Below are 17,714 nucleotides of genomic sequence, written 5' to 3' on the forward strand. Positions count from 1 at the left end.
TTTGATTACAAGGGGACTTTAACAGCCAATTTCCTTAAACTTTAGGAGACTACTGCAATTATCTGGTCTAGCAGTTAACATTATTGTTTTGGTCAAATGTGAATCTGTAACTCTCACGAACTGAATCCCAATATTACCATTGCAATATGTAATCCAAAATAACATTATCCAAAATTACTATTGTCTTTCTTCTACTGTTTGAATCATCCAGTTCCTCCATTGCATAACTATTGTGTTACGTGTGTATTCAATAATGCACACTAGGATTGGACTGTCAGGATGTCCACGTGGAAAAACACACTTCAACACACAGCACTATACATGTGAACAACCTGCCAGTGTGTCAAAGGACACTGAAGAGCTGTAAAGTGGGTGTAAATAGTGATGAATATAAAAGCTCAGGGCTACCGCAGTACTTTCCTCAAACACACCATAACATACCTATATTAAAGAGAGTGGGAGACATTATAATCTGCTGATGGTGTTGTAGGTGTAAAAACCATATGAAACCGAGGCATCAACACAGCTTTACTCTCCATTAGAAGCCTAATGGAGTGTGTGAGATTGATGAGGCATATAAACCCAGATGGTGAATATACGTAGACTTGTGTGGCGTCGTGACCTCAGAGGAGGGGAATGGATGGGGTGAAGGAAGTTCTAGGTATAAGGACATGGATCACGGTTGAAAATTTAAGGGAAAAGCCACAGACAGTGATGTAGGAAAGAGGACCCATGGGAGAGTGAGAGACGTGTGCTGATATGGTGCTCAATCAACCTCAGTGGGCAACGCTGTAGACCTGCAGCAGAAAACTGCTGATTCAGGAGAAGGGAGGTGTGGAACTGGAATGGAGTGATGTTTTACTGCAGATGAAGCATTTATGACCTGCCTGGGGAAGAAGTTAATGTAAGTATGAGAAGACGAAATTAAAAGGGCCAAAAGAGAAACTTCACTTTCAGTGTTACTCCCTCAATGGTTCTTACTTGTAAAATAAAAGGCTTTTAACCCACCTTTCGCTCCACCAGTCATCATCAATATTGCTGCAGTTTGCAAAGTAGTGTTATTCTATAGTTACTACAGATATTCGAAATAGAACTACTCAGTACTTTAAAATGACACATGATATTTCAGACGGTCAACAGTTATACACTGTAAAAAACAATTATGTGATCAATAAGTTATAACGTGTTTTTACATTGTTTTAACTCCGCAAAATAAGTTAAGCAATTTTCAACTTTTTATAAATTATACAAGATTCAACTTAAGACAATTTAATGTAATTTTAAGTTGAAATGACTTAACATCCAAGTTGATTGTACTTAAATTAAGGAAGCAACTTATTTTTATAGGGAATATCACCACCTAGTGGATCATTGTAGTAAAAGCACAACATAAAGTGTGTAAAGTGAGGGTTTGAAGCCAAACCTAGAACAGTTTAAAATGATTTGGCTACTTTCCAAAATCCACAAAATCTACATGACTAAAGGAAAAAAAAGTTTGAAGCAGAATCATTTCTGAAATTGGACAATTTATGAAGAGTCTTTAAAATAACATGCAGTGATGAATAGTTCATGATAGGTCTTCAGTAAAAAGTTCAAGGCAGCATCGATCAGCAGGAGACAAGTTGCAAAAGGCCAATGTTACTCAACAAAGAGAGTCAATTTTAATAGTGCTTTTAATAAAGTTCAGCAAAGGCAAAAAATAATAAAACAAAATACTAAAGATCTCTACTAACATAACACAACCTTCATAGAGATGAGAATCAGAGACAGAGCAGTTTGATTGGTAAAACAGTATGTGAACATACATGAAGTTCCCTCACATGACCGTAGTTCTGAGTATTCTTTGCTTGCCATTAGAAACACAAAGCCAAATGTACAGTTTGTAGGATTTGTTAAAGGCTCTCCCCCTTTAGACAAGACCTGATATCTAAAATAAATCTGAAAGGCACAAACAAGGAGCGTAAAGATGAAAAACTACACTAAAATAAAATAGCCCCAAACTAGTCCAAGCCATTTCGTCGAACAATCTTAGCATGAACATAATCAACAAAACATGTCAATACTTTCAACTGCTGAACATATGGACACAGAACGCCACAATCTGTCATTTCTCAGACTGTATTAGGGCACGGCTTTAAAAAGTCAGACTAAATATTATAAAACAAAATGGAGGGACAAAAAAAAAGAAAAAAAAAAAAGATCCACAATGCACAGAATCAGGTTGAAATCCTCCTCAGTAGAGGAGCACTTCTTTCATTAAGAGCACAGTTCGGTTTCATCCCCCCAAAACATGATGCTGCCTGAGCTTCAGGAATAAATACGAACTACAAATGTGTAAAAGAAGCCTGACCGCAAGTAAAGTAGGAAGGGTGGTCTGACCGAGCACTTCATTGACACCAAACGCAATAATTGCACACGAACACACGCGGGACGACGCAAGCTCCGTGATGCACTGCCCGAAAACATGCATCATACTGACAGAGCAGATCTTTAGCCAGAGCACAGAGTTAGAAAAATCCATGACAGACATACAAACACGTCAACAAATTTAGTGAGATCGACAACGTTACACTTAACTCGCCTGTTTTCATTGGTATCTCTGCTGTTAAACATACAAAGGTCTAAAAACATCGCAAATATGAAAGGAAATTACTGGAACACAGTTCTTGGTTGCTCGTTTTAGTGTTTGTATGAGGTGGCGAATGGTGATGGAATAGTCCTCGAGTCGGACCGTTCGCTTTACACAGGATTCAGATGGTTGATCTAGCTACGGAAATCAACAACAAACACGTACGGTTGCAGTAAAAAGGCCGTCTTAACACACCAGAGTCGACTTAAGTTAGCGCCAGGCGCTACAACTGGCTCCCTGCGCCTAATTTTCATACATCTGAGGGGCAAGAATATTGTTCTAAAAGTGAAGTTATGGACTCCTGTGAAATTCTACAGGTAAAAGGGCCATCTTTAAAAGGGGGGAGGGGGGAATCTCTTGGATGGCACATTATTTTGTGCAGATATCACTCAAACAGCACAGTAGCATTGGGACGTTACTCTTCAGCCCCCCGAAGTGGGAATCCCCTGATACATAGTTTCAGGTCTTGATGTGTCTTGCCTTAAGTGTAGACAGTTTTGGGTTTTGTTCCTCTTTTTACCACTCTGCATCTCCAATGGCTTTGGAGAACACGTAATCCCGCCCGTTCAGATTCATGATCCCGTCTTTCAGGTGAAATTTCCATTTGTTCTTACTCCTGTGGATCTGAAGCAAAAGATATTGTATGAATTTCGTTTGAACAGTTAAAAAAAAAAAAAAAAAAAAAACTGCATTAAATGTCAGGTGTAATATGTCATTGACTATTATAATACAGTTGATTTATTGGTAATTTAATAAAGAACATTTCCTATTCAATGTCTAATTTCACTTGTAAAATCATGTTATTCTTTTCTAAAATTTCTAGACATGTAATATGCCAGTGACTAAAATGAACAATAAATAAACTAATATGCCAGTGACTAATAAATTAACAATAAATAAACTGCATCTGAAAAAGTGAATTAGAACTTGATCATAATACAAGGTCAAATTTGAATGATAGGAAAAATGTTGAGATTGATACTGAAATATCTGAAACAATTCCAATACTCCTTTTCTGCAGTATCGATACACTGATACCAGGTGTGCGTTCTCACTCTCTCTTCTTTCCGATTGCGAACTGACAATTTGATACACACCCGCCTCGCACTCGCTCCGGTTGAATAGTGTTGGTGTTACAGGTCCTGAAATTCAGTGCGGGGTTGTGGGTATTGCGCATAATTTTATTTTTACACGACACCGTATTCAACTAAAAACGGTTTGGGGATCTGAAAACGCAAACTTTTGGAACCGGGTTTTAAAGTGCACGTTTTTTTAAACAATACTGTTATCGTCTGAGTGTGTAAACAAGAAAAACATAAATTTGTGCTGCTAATAAAGATACTGAGTTTATTAACGCTTCTCCAGCAAAGTGTAGATTTCCTGCCCCACTACTACGACCATTAGAGACGCATTTACCTTTTTCTTGATTGTTTGTATTCACCGCTCTGTATACAACGTTTTTAGCTGTTTTCGTGGATCCGTGTGAACGGGGATCGTTTTGACAACCTTGTCGTCTATGTGCGGAACGTTTTTAAAAACAGAAATGAAACTTTTACCTCACACACGAGCAGTTTCGTTTGCGCTCTGGAGACGGCTTCGGTCTTTCCACTATCAAATTTCACCATGTAAATAGCGAATCTGCCATGGCACGAGCGCAACAGGCATTTAAAGGGAATGGAGATGAGACTCTAATTGGTTTAATGCACGTAAATTCCAAAACACACCCATTACTCATTATGAGAATAGGGACAACCCTTTTAGACCATGCGCCTGGCGCGCCGACCATTTTTTCCCTCGTTAAACTAGCAAAAGTGGATTCGGATTCTAAGTGCACTTGCGCCGTGCGCTTTAGACCATGCGCTTAGATCGTTAAAGTAGGGCCCTTAATGTTATCAAACTGGTCTAAAACTTACTCAACAGTGCAAGGGTATTAAACAGAAGTTACCTACAAATACTAACCTTGTCATATTGGCAAACCACCACGTTCTCTGTGTCGAACAGCTCCTGGTCTTCCTCATCGCTGACATCATCCCCACTGTTTAACGGCTCCTGAATTAAAAGACAGAACGGTCAAAAAACAAGACTGGTCTAGGATCAGAACCAAAAGCGCTCTGTCAAGCACGTACCTCCTCCACTTGGCCATCCTCGCCTCCATCTTTCTCCTTGTCTTCATCCTCGTCCTCATCATACTCGTCCTCCTCCTCTTCATCCTCTTCCGAGGACGTGTCTCCTGCTCCGTCCACCTGGAGCATCATGGGAGGCTGCTGCTGCTGCTGCGAGGCCTGTTGCTGCTGTGTCTGTTGTTGGGGCGGCTGTGCTTGAGGCTGAGGTTGAGCCTGCACCTGCGCAGCTCCCTGTGCCTGCTGAACCGCCATCGCTGCCGCCTGCATGACCTAAACACACGCAAGACTTCTCAATACACACATTCATCAGTATCATCCCAGAGGCATGAGGTTGTGCTGACCTGAGTGTTCTGCTGTACTTTATTTCCTGTGAGGACAATCTGCTGTGGTTGGATGATGACTCCGGTCTGCTGAGAAAGGCCTCCCTGAAGAGGAGTCAACACCTGCAGAGATAGAGATATTAGGTGTGTTTGAGTTGAACTATACTAGGCTTCCACCGACAGGCGAGATCCACCAGTTGCAGTCGGGGAGGAGTTGAAAACAGAAATGTGTAGTCGGGGACACTTTCTGCTTTCCGTAGCGACTCTCACAAGGTGTTTGCGTACTTTATCATATATGAAGTGGATTAAATGCAATTTTTGTCAAATACACAGAGGTTTCAGATGTTTTCAAGAATGAACAGAAACACTGTTCATTCAATACTTTATGAACTGCTTAATACAGAGCCATGTGTTCTAGTTCAACATAAGCCTATTTTATTTTAATGCAAATAAAGTGGGTCTTTTTTTAATTTTTTATTTTGTTTTATCTATTTTGATATTTTGACATGAAAACAGTTTTTACTGTTATAAAAAGTTTGTGAGGATCAGCTGAGCGGAATAAGTCAGAATAAACTCGAAACACGTGATCGTTTTGAATCCGGCCAATCGTGTAACTGCTGTTTATTTAGGCTACTTGTTAGTAAAAGTAAAAAAAGTAAATTATTATACTTAAGTTTTTAATATATTTTTAAGTAAACAAAGTATTACACAACTTCACCACACAAGTAAAAAAAACAAAAACAAATCAGTATAACTATTTAAAAACACTTATTTTGTAAGTAAAAAGTAAAGATTTAAGTAAAAAAAAAAATATTTTAACTTATTTTTAATAAAAAACAACATTTACTTGTTTTTATGGTGGCTGTCAAAATATTACACGAGGGAAAAAAACATTTAGTACCTTGGTATATTAACATTGAGTAAAATAAATAGTTTTTTACTGTACATTTAAGATCAATTTGTAAAACATAATATTGCCAGCTTTTCAATGATAAAGCTTTGGCAACTACAGCTGTGTTTTTTCTATAAATTATGGATTTTTACAACGTACAGCATCGTTCATAAACCAGACACTGCAACAGCTAAACCTGCTCTACTTCCATCAGATCTCTTCCTGTGAGCGGTCCTCCATCACTTCTGATATTTATCATTTAAACAAACAAGAGACCTGACAGGCCTTGCATTGGCTAGCTAGTCGCACACATACATGTGCAGGGGGCGTCACAACACACCCTGCAGGATCCAGTGACCGGACTAGAACAAATGAGTCACACTGAAAGCACTACGGGTGGGGGGAAAAAAACGATTCTTAGATGCATCGCGATTCGGATGTGGACGATTCTGAATCAGTTCACAAGTCAAAAATCGATTTTCTAAAAAATAAATAAATAAAATTCTCTTCTTTTTTTCTAATAACGTAATATTGACGGAACGCAAAAGGCGGAACTCTAAAGCCTCTGTTATACTCCAGTTTGGACGCGTACACAACAGCTGCGCACAGCTCGGACGCGGACTACTTGTATTTATACTTTCTGCTGAGGTCCGCTCGGTGAACGCGTTCAACGCATGCGCAGTAGATCGACCGGGACAGTAGCAAAATGGCAACGTCAATGCATGAGGAAGAATATTTTTGCAATATATATTTGCAATATTTATCCCTCCAGGAATTATTGCACATCTGGCTGTCTATGTTCCTTTAAAGATGGATTGTAGAGGTGCGGGTAACGACGGACTTCATCGCACAGCCTCTCTTCAAATTCGGCGTCCATGTTATTTCCATCTCCTTTGCAGTTTTAACCTAATGAACGCGTGCCCTTTTGACCGCGCGGCCACAAAAAATGGGAGGCACGCGGATGTCCGCAAGGAGCCTCCGCGCGCACCCCCGATGACGATTTTTACGTCACGCGGACCCTAGTGGACCCTCGCGGACGCGGAAAGTATAACACTAGCTTAAAGGGACACTCCACCCATTTGCATTAAGCTTTGCATTGTTAGAAACCCAGTCATACTATTGAATGGTCGTGCAACACTCATTTTCCCCTGAGACGAGAGAAATCCATTATTTACCTCTTACACTTCCTCCTACAATGACGCAAAAATCGTCATTTTGCGTCATTGTAGGAGGAAGTGTAAGAGGGGGGGATTTCTGTTGAGACTACAGACACTCGTTCCTCATCTTTCCCAGGGGGCGGGAACCGCTCACGCTACAGACCTATTACAGATCAGTGGGTGGGACTTTACTCTCTGAAACTGAAAGCAATATCCTCCATCTTGTTTGAAGCTAAGCTAACAGGCACTGTGGAGACAGATGTAAAGTTATGACAATAGCAGAGGAGAGTACTCAATATGATATAGAAGAAGAGGATTTCGGAAGTCTGATGCTTGAATCAGGTGTTTGTGGCTACCTTTACAAGCCGCATTATAGCGAAGAGCAGCCGAGGCAGAAGACCTGCCTGCCGCGGACGAGGAGCCCGGACTGGCTCGAGTTAGGGCGGACTGGTGGCGCCGGTGATCTCACTATGCAACTACAAACACAGAGATAGAGTCCGTCTGCAGCAAAGAATTTCAACGATGACAATTTCTCCTGGACGAAATCTCTGAATCAGACGAGGACACGGACGTTTGTGTTGTGAACTATCCTAGTTTCGCACCGCATATGTTATGACTGAACATCCCGGTACCATGCAATAATTCACCTTTTCGAAAGAAATACAAACGAGGAGTAATGCACTAATGAGTTCGCCAACTAACTAGACATTTTGTGTGAAATGAATTTCAAGCTCTGGTGGTAGTTAGCCTTGTAGACGGAAGAGTGATTTCTCTTATAGGCAGATATGCGCTTTCTGGATTAATGGGAGTGGCTTGCGGAGCTGTGCAATGTGGTGCATTGTGGGAGTTGTTGTCTTTCATACAAATGCGTCCTGAAGTTATTTTTTGTCTTTCCTCGGTCACGAAGGCACCAAATTCAAAATTTATTTTACATTGACTACATATATGACCCACTTAAAAAAAAAAAAAAAAAAAAAAAAAAAAGTTCAAATGGGTGGAATGCCCCTTTAAAGCGGACGTGCAGTTTTAGGCAATATGCTATGATTTACTATGAGCATTTATTAAAACAGAAATGTGTATTTTAAGAATACGTTTTATAACGTGCTCTGAGCATTCAACACATCAAGTTGGCTTCAGCCCCGCGACCGTTACTCAGACGTACCATTGTATCAGTGCTGCGCGAGCTCTCTCTCACAACACGGACGCGCGCACAACAGAGAGAGAAGATAATTGTAAAATGAAAATTGACGGGCTATAGTTTAAATTTTGTTCTTGCTTGTTTTTTTTTCTGTCAAAATGTCAGAAAGCATTTTGTATTATCCATCCGTGTTTTTAAAATTCGTTAAATGACGGATGTTTTACTGTTAACACAGCCCTCATTATATGTCGGATTCGTCTAACTTATACTTGATATTATTTTTAGAATAAGTGATTCGTTATGCTATTATTGGACTCCTGTCTATTCATTGTCAACTGTTTTCTATAAATATGTTTGTATTGGCTAACATTTATTCAGCTAATGCGTGTCCTGTTTAAAATGTGCAATGTTCAAACGCAAAGACAGCACGTCACAAATAGAAGCCCTTTTCCCTGTGCTATTTAGTATCATATTTGGATATTGGAATAATAAATTAAGTAGCCTATCTTAATTGTACACAATGTTCCTGGTTTTTTTTTACTGTTTTCTAGGGGTTTCTTAATTTTAGACAAGTTGACCAGCACACATTATATGCAATGCAATGCAATATAATGCATGTGTGTCCTATGTGTGACATTTTGCAAACACAGGTAAAGATGCCCAATATCAGTAATTTCTAAAAAAGAAAAAAAAAGAAAAGTGTTTTGGAAAATCTCTCTTTATTTGATTATCAGTAAATTTGTTTTCTATACAGAGATATTGGTGTCGGCCATAACAGCAATATTAATATCGGTTATTATCGGTATCGGCCACAATTTTCACATCGGTGCATCACTACTTAAGAGTTCAGGAGTCTGCGCATCTGTGCCAACCATAGCATGCTGAAATCCATTTTGCACTTTATTGTGTGCTGTATTTTCTATTGCAGTAAATCTATCCCAACCAATGTTAAAGAAAACAAAAACAAAAAGGCATGTGGTTTAAAAGATGGCAAGTAAAATAAAAAGCACATCTTTATGCAATACAGTTTCATTATTGTTCATTATTATCCAGAGCAGCTTACTATAAATAATTTGTGCGACCAAATCATGTTTTGCGCCAGTAACTGAAAAAGTTAGTAGCGCAAGTGCCACCAGTGGAAAAGGTTAGTGTAGTTCCCTGCCTATTTAGCATTTTTTGTATGAGAGCTGCTTTCTGTATCGTTTAGTTTTCACATCAATATGCTGTAAACCGATCTGTTATACGTACGTTATACTGCCCTCCACAGTCACAGTATCAGTGCAATGCCAGATGTTCATTCACATTTTTTGTACAAGCTGTTTTTGATTGTGGTATACAGCAAACATTTCAAGTCATTAACTTTATTATTTAGTTGTGTATAAGAGCGGCTTTGTATGTTACTAATTATTCAGAATATGCACAAGTCCACAAGCATTATGTTTGTATGAGAGCTGCTGGTACATAATTCTATATTTTTGAACAAAAACTGTTTGCGATTTTGCTACAGCAAAATGTTTTTTGTATTTGTTTTTTGTCTGAAGGATTATATTGCTCATTGGAAATAACAAGAGGATGTTGGTTAGAAGTCTATTATTAAATGCTAGAGATTCAGAATATGCTGAAGTTTGTATTCATTGACTACAAGTTTGCTGCTAGTACAGGCACACATTTATTTTCATGTTGGTTCTTTGCTATGTTGGGACATATGCTGGCAAATGTAACCTTACAGTTGACTTGCCAAATCACTTCCATTTGTTTTATTAATAAAATGAATATAGGAAGTATTGGAAGTAAATTCTTTATGGGTCATCATAAATACTTTGCTTTAAAAGTACCAAGTAGTCACACAAAAAAAAAAAGAAAAAAAAGATGCATCGATAATCGTTACCCTCTGAATCGAAATGAATCGTGAGGTGCCTAGAGATTCCCACCCCTTGAAAGCACAGACCTGCTGTATGACGGGGGCCTGTACTCCTCCAGGCTGCATCTGGGGCAGGACCTGCTGCTGCAACAGCATCTGCTGCTGAGGCTGGATGATGTATTGAGCTCCATTGGCAGCTCGGACCACCTGCAGGATCTGACCTGCACAGCCAACAGAGAGACGTTTTTTAGGGCTTTCAAACTTTGTGTTAACATGCACTTAATGTCAGCATGAAACGGACATCGCGAAAGAAATAAAAAAAAAAATCTATCGGAATTGATTGGATCATACAATGTGGGCGTTGCAAACTATATGGGCTTTTATTTAATCTAAGAAACAGGTTGATTGAAAATCTTCTGGCAACTTTTTTTGCCCAGCCCTCACACTGGTTTAATCAGAAGAGATTATGAGGACACTTCCTTTATTTTATAAAATAATGATGTGCGTGGACAAATTATTTATAATGAACACTGCAACATTCCATACAATAAAAACTGAATTCAGAAGTAAATTTAGATTTCACAGTCAGTGACTTCAATGACACTGCATAAGATGACATGTAGCATTTTATTAATGTTAATGCTAGTCAAAAAAATAATAATTGTTTGTTCAATTTATATTAAGATTAATAAATGCTATAGAAGTACTGTTAATGTTGACTAATGTCAGATGAAACTTATTGTAAAGAATTACCAAAATAGTATTAGCAGAGTTTTTTTTTTTTATAGTTGTATAACAATTTTTTATACTTGTTCACACTGTCAGTCAAAATCCGATTATTTTGTGTACATGATTGGAATCCGATCTAAAATTATTGACGTCCACATTGTGTATTTTAAGTGTTCCGATTTGTGTGTCAGTGCCGCACTTTAAATTTTCTGAAATATCTGCATTGGTTTCTGTCTCGCGTTGGTTGTTGCGCAACATGGAGGGCTTTCCAATACAGATGATGTCTTATTTACAACATGACAACCTGTATCCGCCGCACTGGAATACTGCGTCTTCAGAGGCAGCGGCAGAAACATAGGATGCTGGTGTGAGCAGCTTTACTCCGTGCTGTCGACCCCGCTGGTCTCAAAACATGTCTCCGTTATACAGTCATTTTCTGCTTGTCTGGCACAACACAACCTAGTTTCTGCAGCAACTTTCAGAATGTTTCCTATAACAACGTCTGACGTTTACGTTTTATGTGGCGTGAGAAAGTCACAAACAATCCGAAACCTGATCAGAGCAGTCAGACTGAAACTGATTTACAGAAATGCGATTTGAATAGGATTTCAAACCACATATGAATGTAGATCGAAACCGATTCGCAAAAAACAACAAAAAAAACATTTCTTAATTTTTGCTGTTCACACTTGCTAAATCTGATCGGAATTCAATCGGATATGGACAAAAATCTGATTTGGACAAAAATCTGATTTGGACTCTGACAGTCTGAACGTAGCCAAATATCACACACACACAAGCTAAACAGGCATGAGTAGAGAATTGGAGCACTGCATGTCACATGTAAAAATCTACTATCAATTCAAATTCAAATTAATAAATCATATTAGTTGCATATTTGCTAAATACAATATTTAGTATATATACACGTATGTGTTAAACTAATTATACTAATTAAACTAATGCAGACACAGTTGTTCAAAAACAACTTTGATCACATAATTGTGTAACCTTTTTAAATCAACTGACCGCTCCAACGAAAAACCAACATGTCTCCATACGGCAGTAGTACTCAACCTTCCAGAGACTCCCTTTTTTATTTTTTTTACAGAAATTAGGAGCGTCCATGGTTTAAAATAACTGAAATACATTGTAGAATGTTTTGGTGTGACTATAGTTTGTTTGACTTTAAGCCATTTTAAGTCACCTTGAGGCTTCTTGGAAGTTTGCTGAGGCCCCCTGGTTGAGAACCATTGCCTTACGGGACACGTGTCAGTGTAATGTCTTACCCTGAGGCGTGATGAGTTGCTGAAATGGTGTTACACCTGTGGGTAAAGCCAAAGTCGCTGCTGTGGCTGCTGCACTCTAGTGGAACAGGAGATTGAAACCGGAATTGAATCCACAGAGGACACACACATACATTAATGATCAGGTAGAGCAGGAGTGAGACAGAGAGAGAGAGAGAACAATATCCTTCACTGGAATTTGCCGTGTAATCTAATTTGAAGACCGAGCTGGGGACTAAACCATTTTCCAGGAAAACTCCCCCCTCATTCCATCTGCTCTCCTGCTGGCATTGACGGCGATCTTAAAGGGGTATTCATATATACAGGCATCTACAGTGACCAAACCACTGAAGTCATTCATTTTAATGGGACAGGCAGATTTCTGGATTTGAGTAACGGTGACTGTCTGGCCAGTGGCCTCCCACTGTTTCAGTGGCCTTGATTCTGCAAACATTTATACCCATAGGGATTTTAAAGAAGCTTATAAAGAGTTATATGGCATGAACAAAACCAACAAGCAACAGGGTGAATCACAAAATTACAGACTTGGATTGGAAGCAGTTGAAATATCAGACAAAGACTGTAATTAACAACTTTAAATGAGTCATGAACTGCATTTAAAAAAAATTATAATCTTCTCTGGAGGTCCACTTCAGATACTTCAAGTTACTTGATTTTTACATAAAAACAATTTAGAAGAAAAGCCATTTTCTATCCTGTTTTTGACCCTCTCTTTCAAACACTCAGTTTTGATGAGTGTGCTGCATTCAAGACTTGGAAGTAAACGCCTAATTCTATGATTGGGTAACAGTTTTGCATAATAAAATAATTTTCAACGTCCCATACATTATAGCCTACGTGTGGAATTTTGAAAACTTCCGATGTTGAAAAATCTTGTTACATAGTTTTGACATGCGTATTACATATGCTTTATAAATCTTGGTAGTGGCAAATAAAGCATAAGAGTTACCACATTTATAGTTAGTAGGATAACTTGCGGCGTTTCATGTATACAGGGTTTATGAATGAATATAACTGTTCGTCGCAGTCGTTCTTATAGGCTATTCATCGTTCATCTTTTAATTAAGTGAAAAACGTATTCACTGTCATTTGCAGTGTTGTGTTTTACATAAAGTGAAACATGTAATGTCTTACTGATGACAAAACAGTAGATGTCGCTCACTGAAGCTTTTACTCAGGATTATAGCGAATGGCTTAGATCTGCACAAATCTGCAGTCAAATGAATTTGCAGAATCTTATTGATGCGACCTGACTGGAACCTTGTTAAAAATAAAAGTTCATCCACGCTTTCGTAACGTTAGGATCACAAAAGCAATGCAAATTCTGTGTTTTTCCACAACTTGGCACTTCAAAACATCTTGTTGTTGCTGGAGTCTGTCTTGTATTTACTACTACATGACATGTGACAGGGCTTAGATTAAGCAAGGATTTGACCTAAGTTCAATCAGGACATTTAAGTAGCTTTAATAAACGTGCCTTAGAAAAAAAACTTGACAAAACAATGGCACTGACATTTTAAGATGCGTCACTGCAAGTTGCTTCCAGTTAAAACAGCTCAAACATGCATTTTAGTCTGTGAAACCAGGGGCCACTGCTTTATGGGAGTGGCAGGCTCTGATTGGTGGAGATTTCTTAGCAGAATCATGGGTAATTTTGGTTTTCACAGGGAATTCCATTGTTAAATGCTGATTTTCCAAAAATTAACTTAAAATAATGCAGTATATTACAAAATAATCACAGTCTTCAGTGGTTTGCAAGTTCTCTTTAAAAATCAATTCCCTAATGGAGAAAACGACCGGAAACCAACCGTTGCACTATTATTCCAAACACTAACATGAAAGTGAAGCACACTTACCATCCCTGTCGCGCTCATGTGCTGGAGAACCTTAGGATCCTGAACAATGACCTGCTGCTGAGGAGCTGAGAAATCAGACAATTAACAGCATATTTACTGACTGTTGTTGGGCTTTTTTGTTGTTGTTGTACATTTTATGTAAATGTCAGAGAACGTGGGACACCAACAAATGTCATTGTTTTGCACAGCAGTACAACGACAGTCTTTAACATTCCATTTCTAAAAGCGTCAGACCGGGCCTCACCCTGCTGCGCTGGAGGCAGGAGGACTTGCTGCGGCTGGGATTGTGCCTGTGTCAGCTGAGCTTGTTGGGCCTGCTGCTGTTGAGCTTGCAGAGCCTGCTGCTCCTCCGTATGAAAACCATCCACCGCCTTGGACTGCATCAGCTTACTCTCCCACAACTGCTCAATAAGAAAGATGCGGGTTTAAAAATCAATGCATCTGGTCGGCACGTTAAGATTCATCATAACGCCAAACATCTTACCGTTTTAAGCTCCATCAGGACCTGCTCATCCACTCCCTCATCCAGGAAAAGCTCCCGGACTTCATTGATGACATCCTCCATTACTGATCTATACAGTTTAGGCTACAATGCAAGCAAACAATGTAAACCCTTCTATCTAAATTACAAAATATCATGAATGCATGTTAAGGAAGTGTTTGAACTGGTTTACAAGATCAATAGACTTTGTTTACAAACCGGACTGAATCAGTCCTCGATTGCACTTGCTGACTCAGTGAACCAAGAATTGTCTCTTGCCAACATGGTTTGTAATGAGCCGAGAATCAATGAATGAGCTGATTTGAAGTGTAAACAGTGATTGACTGATGAGACAAAAAGTCTGCTATGCCTGCTACAGACTGTGAGATTTTGGCAATCCGAAAACAAATTGGTAAACAAATTGAGCAAGATGAATCACATTCTGGCAATTGTGGTTATGTGCGCTAAAGAAAAAAAAAAAAAAAGAAAAAAAAAAAGGAGTAAGCAAGTAGAGTATATGGACACGGTCATGGCTGGAGAAAAGAGGCTGACTTAGCATGCCAATTTTGCAAATGGAGCTTGAGGGAAGTAGTTTTAAGTTTTAGCATCATGTCACATTGATCAATATGCAATTTCATGTTTTATTTTTATTGGTTAGTAGTCACTAGACGTAGGCCGTAACAACAAACACACTGAGATGATCATGATAAATTTATGACACTGTCTGAAAATCATCACAGACTATCTTTGGTTGCAAGACCGTGACAACAGCCGTCTTTGAACCTCTCTTAGTGTATGAAGTAGGACCACCGTTTAGAAGCCACAACCACAGAAATCACCACAACTGGCCATCTTTTGTCTGGGACAGCCCAAAATCGTACAATGTGTACCGGGTAACGTTATACTAGTCTAATAGCATAAATACACACTGAAAAAATAGCATAAATACACATTCAAAAATACACACTGGTAATGTTTTCAACTTTGTTATATGACAGCTGATTTTGGCATTGGTTGTAAACGTAATGACACATTCTATGAATTATTTAAATATTTATTGTAAATATATTTAGGTGCTAAATTATGTCTGCAACAAACTGAACTATGACGCAAATTAAAATAAACGTCAAAAACGTAACAGAAAGTTAAAAACGGTAATATGTGCCTACACGCGCAACTTTATTTGACAGTTTGTATTAGAGGGTGTAACAAACCGCTACAGGAACACAAAGAATGACGTAACTACCGTACATAAAAAGCGCTGAATTGTTTCTCAACCGACCCACGGACAATAGACCGACTTCCCAATCACCATTTGGTAACTGGACCCGAGTGGAAGCACTAAATAGACACATATGGTTCAGCAAACGTGTGCATTGCTGCAGCTCGCGGTCTGAACGCGACGCATCCGTGTGTAGCACTGCGACCACGGTCAACTGCACTCAACGAAACCGAGAAAAGAAACAACATTCGTACAAAAACACACACACGCATTTCCGGCAGAAGTCAATCCGGGACGAGCAAACAAACATCTGTCTCTGCCTACAGAGAAACCACCATTGCTATGGCGCTGATACGCCTCAGCTAAGACGGGAAAGCAGCGGCAGTGGTTCGCGGTGTGTGTCGCGTCCTGTCCGTGGCGCGCGGCCCGTCCGCTCACTATTTAAAGCGCGGTCTGGTGTTTATATGCAGAGCCCGTGACGTAGCGCCGAGTAGCACCTTCCCATCCCGGCCAGAGTCTATATTAGAGCGCCGCTATGGCTGTATAAAACCAGGCGCCCGAAAGAAGGAGGGTCAGAAGCGCAGACAGCGAACAGCGACGGTAGCCATGATGACTCAGCGAACGGGTTTTATGGTGATAATCGGCTCATTTTTTTGAGCTCATATACATGGGATTCGGTAATATGGGGGAAATGTACAACTCGTTAAAATAAAATTTGATGTGATGTAGGAAGGTTTTCGTTCGAACACGCAGGACAACAAACACAATTCTGCCCTCTCACTTGATAAATACGCTTGATTTTGTTTAATTTCAGATGCATTTGTCGGGATAAAAGGGTGCTTTCGCAACAAACTGTAATATATCGAGTTACACGACAATTTATTTTCCGCATCAAACACAGCTTTTTACACGGCCGAGGCCAAATGTAACAAAGCCCGTGTTAGTTTAACAGAAATACGTTTTAAAACACGTAATAAAGTTTAATGCAGTGGATCAGAGTAGATATATTTCCTCCAGCAGATCCAGCCGTGTTAACTTAACGTACATCTCTATCAGCAAACACTCACACACTTCCCTACAAAGAGCTCACATGGATCAGATCTGATGTGTACGTGTGTCTAGTATGTTTATTTATTGCGAATGCTAAATGTGTGGGTTTGGTACTGCGTCTAACTACAGTTCTTGGACACGTGTGTGATGATTTGGAGTATGAGTGCCGTTTGTCTGATCCTTACCACTATGTTCGAGTTAGCCGAGCTCGCCATTATGAGCGCAGTGAGGGGGGAAACACACCGCGAGTATCAAGCAAGAACCCCAAAAATCATTTAAAAAAAGCACGGAAACATCTAAAACGTTTTAAAAAGTTGCCGGTTAAAGTTTCTGTAAATAAAAACACAGCTGTTTACGGTCTTATTCACAGTCCCAGGGCTGCTGCTCCCCAGCCGTCCGTCTTCTCCAGTCGTCCGCCTTTATATACGGAGCTGCGCGAGACACAGGGCAGGGTCAAGCGGGCACTGCGCGAAATATCGCGAGATTTCAGCGCGCTCTTACCGCAAATACGACACGGTGAGTCAGTATGGAGGCTTTACAAAAATCAGCCAATGCAGCCAGTCACATTGTGTCAACATAAAAAAAAAGATATGCACACTACTGTTACAATTGTGAATTACTAAGCGTTTCTTGTTCATTGTTGAGACCAAATTTAGACCCTCTTTATTTATTAGCTTCTATATTAGCTTCCATCCTAATGTTATTGCCTAATGTTATAAAAATGCTTTTATAAATTATTCAAACTTCAAGGCAATGCTTTGTCAAAACAAAATCAAGTTTACTTTACTTTATTGGAAATTATAAGCATAATGGACTTACCATTTCACCACACGAGGGCAATGTGTACCACTCCATAAGCAACAACTGGTTAATATCTAAGATTAATTTTAAACATTAAAACATTGGAATGTTATCTATCTATCTATCTATCTATCTATCTATCTATCTA

At 39.3% G+C, this 17,714-nt stretch overlaps 1 protein-coding gene across 2 annotated transcripts; it reads right to left on the bottom strand.

Annotated features, from left to right (window-relative positions):
* Positions 1-1,655: 1,655 nt before the first annotated feature.
* Positions 1,656-17,200, bottom strand: gtf2a1 (general transcription factor IIA, 1). Of its 2 annotated transcripts, none has more exons than XM_084090295.1 (10): positions 16,951-17,200; positions 14,497-14,598; positions 14,257-14,413; positions 14,013-14,077; positions 12,139-12,214; positions 10,208-10,341; positions 5,094-5,195; positions 4,756-5,022; positions 4,589-4,678; positions 1,656-3,253 (listed from the first exon to the last, which is right to left on the bottom strand). In XM_084090295.1, the coding sequence occupies exons 1-10, from the start codon at positions 16,978-16,980 to the stop codon at positions 3,146-3,148; spliced, it is 1,131 nt and encodes a 376-aa protein (XP_083946421.1). In that variant the 5' UTR covers positions 16,981-17,200; the 3' UTR covers positions 1,656-3,145. The 2 variants fall into 2 exon arrangements, with proteins under 2 accessions (XP_083946421.1, XP_083946422.1); XM_084090296.1 differs by lacking the exon at positions 16,951-17,200 and adding an exon at positions 14,713-16,181.
* Between the last annotated feature and the right edge of the window lie 514 nt (positions 17,201-17,714).

The sequence above is a fragment of the Abramis brama genome, assembly GCF_963993115.1.
Source record: "Abramis brama genome assembly, chromosome: 18".
Taxonomy (NCBI): Eukaryota; Metazoa; Chordata; class Actinopteri; order Cypriniformes; family Leuciscidae; genus Abramis; species Abramis brama.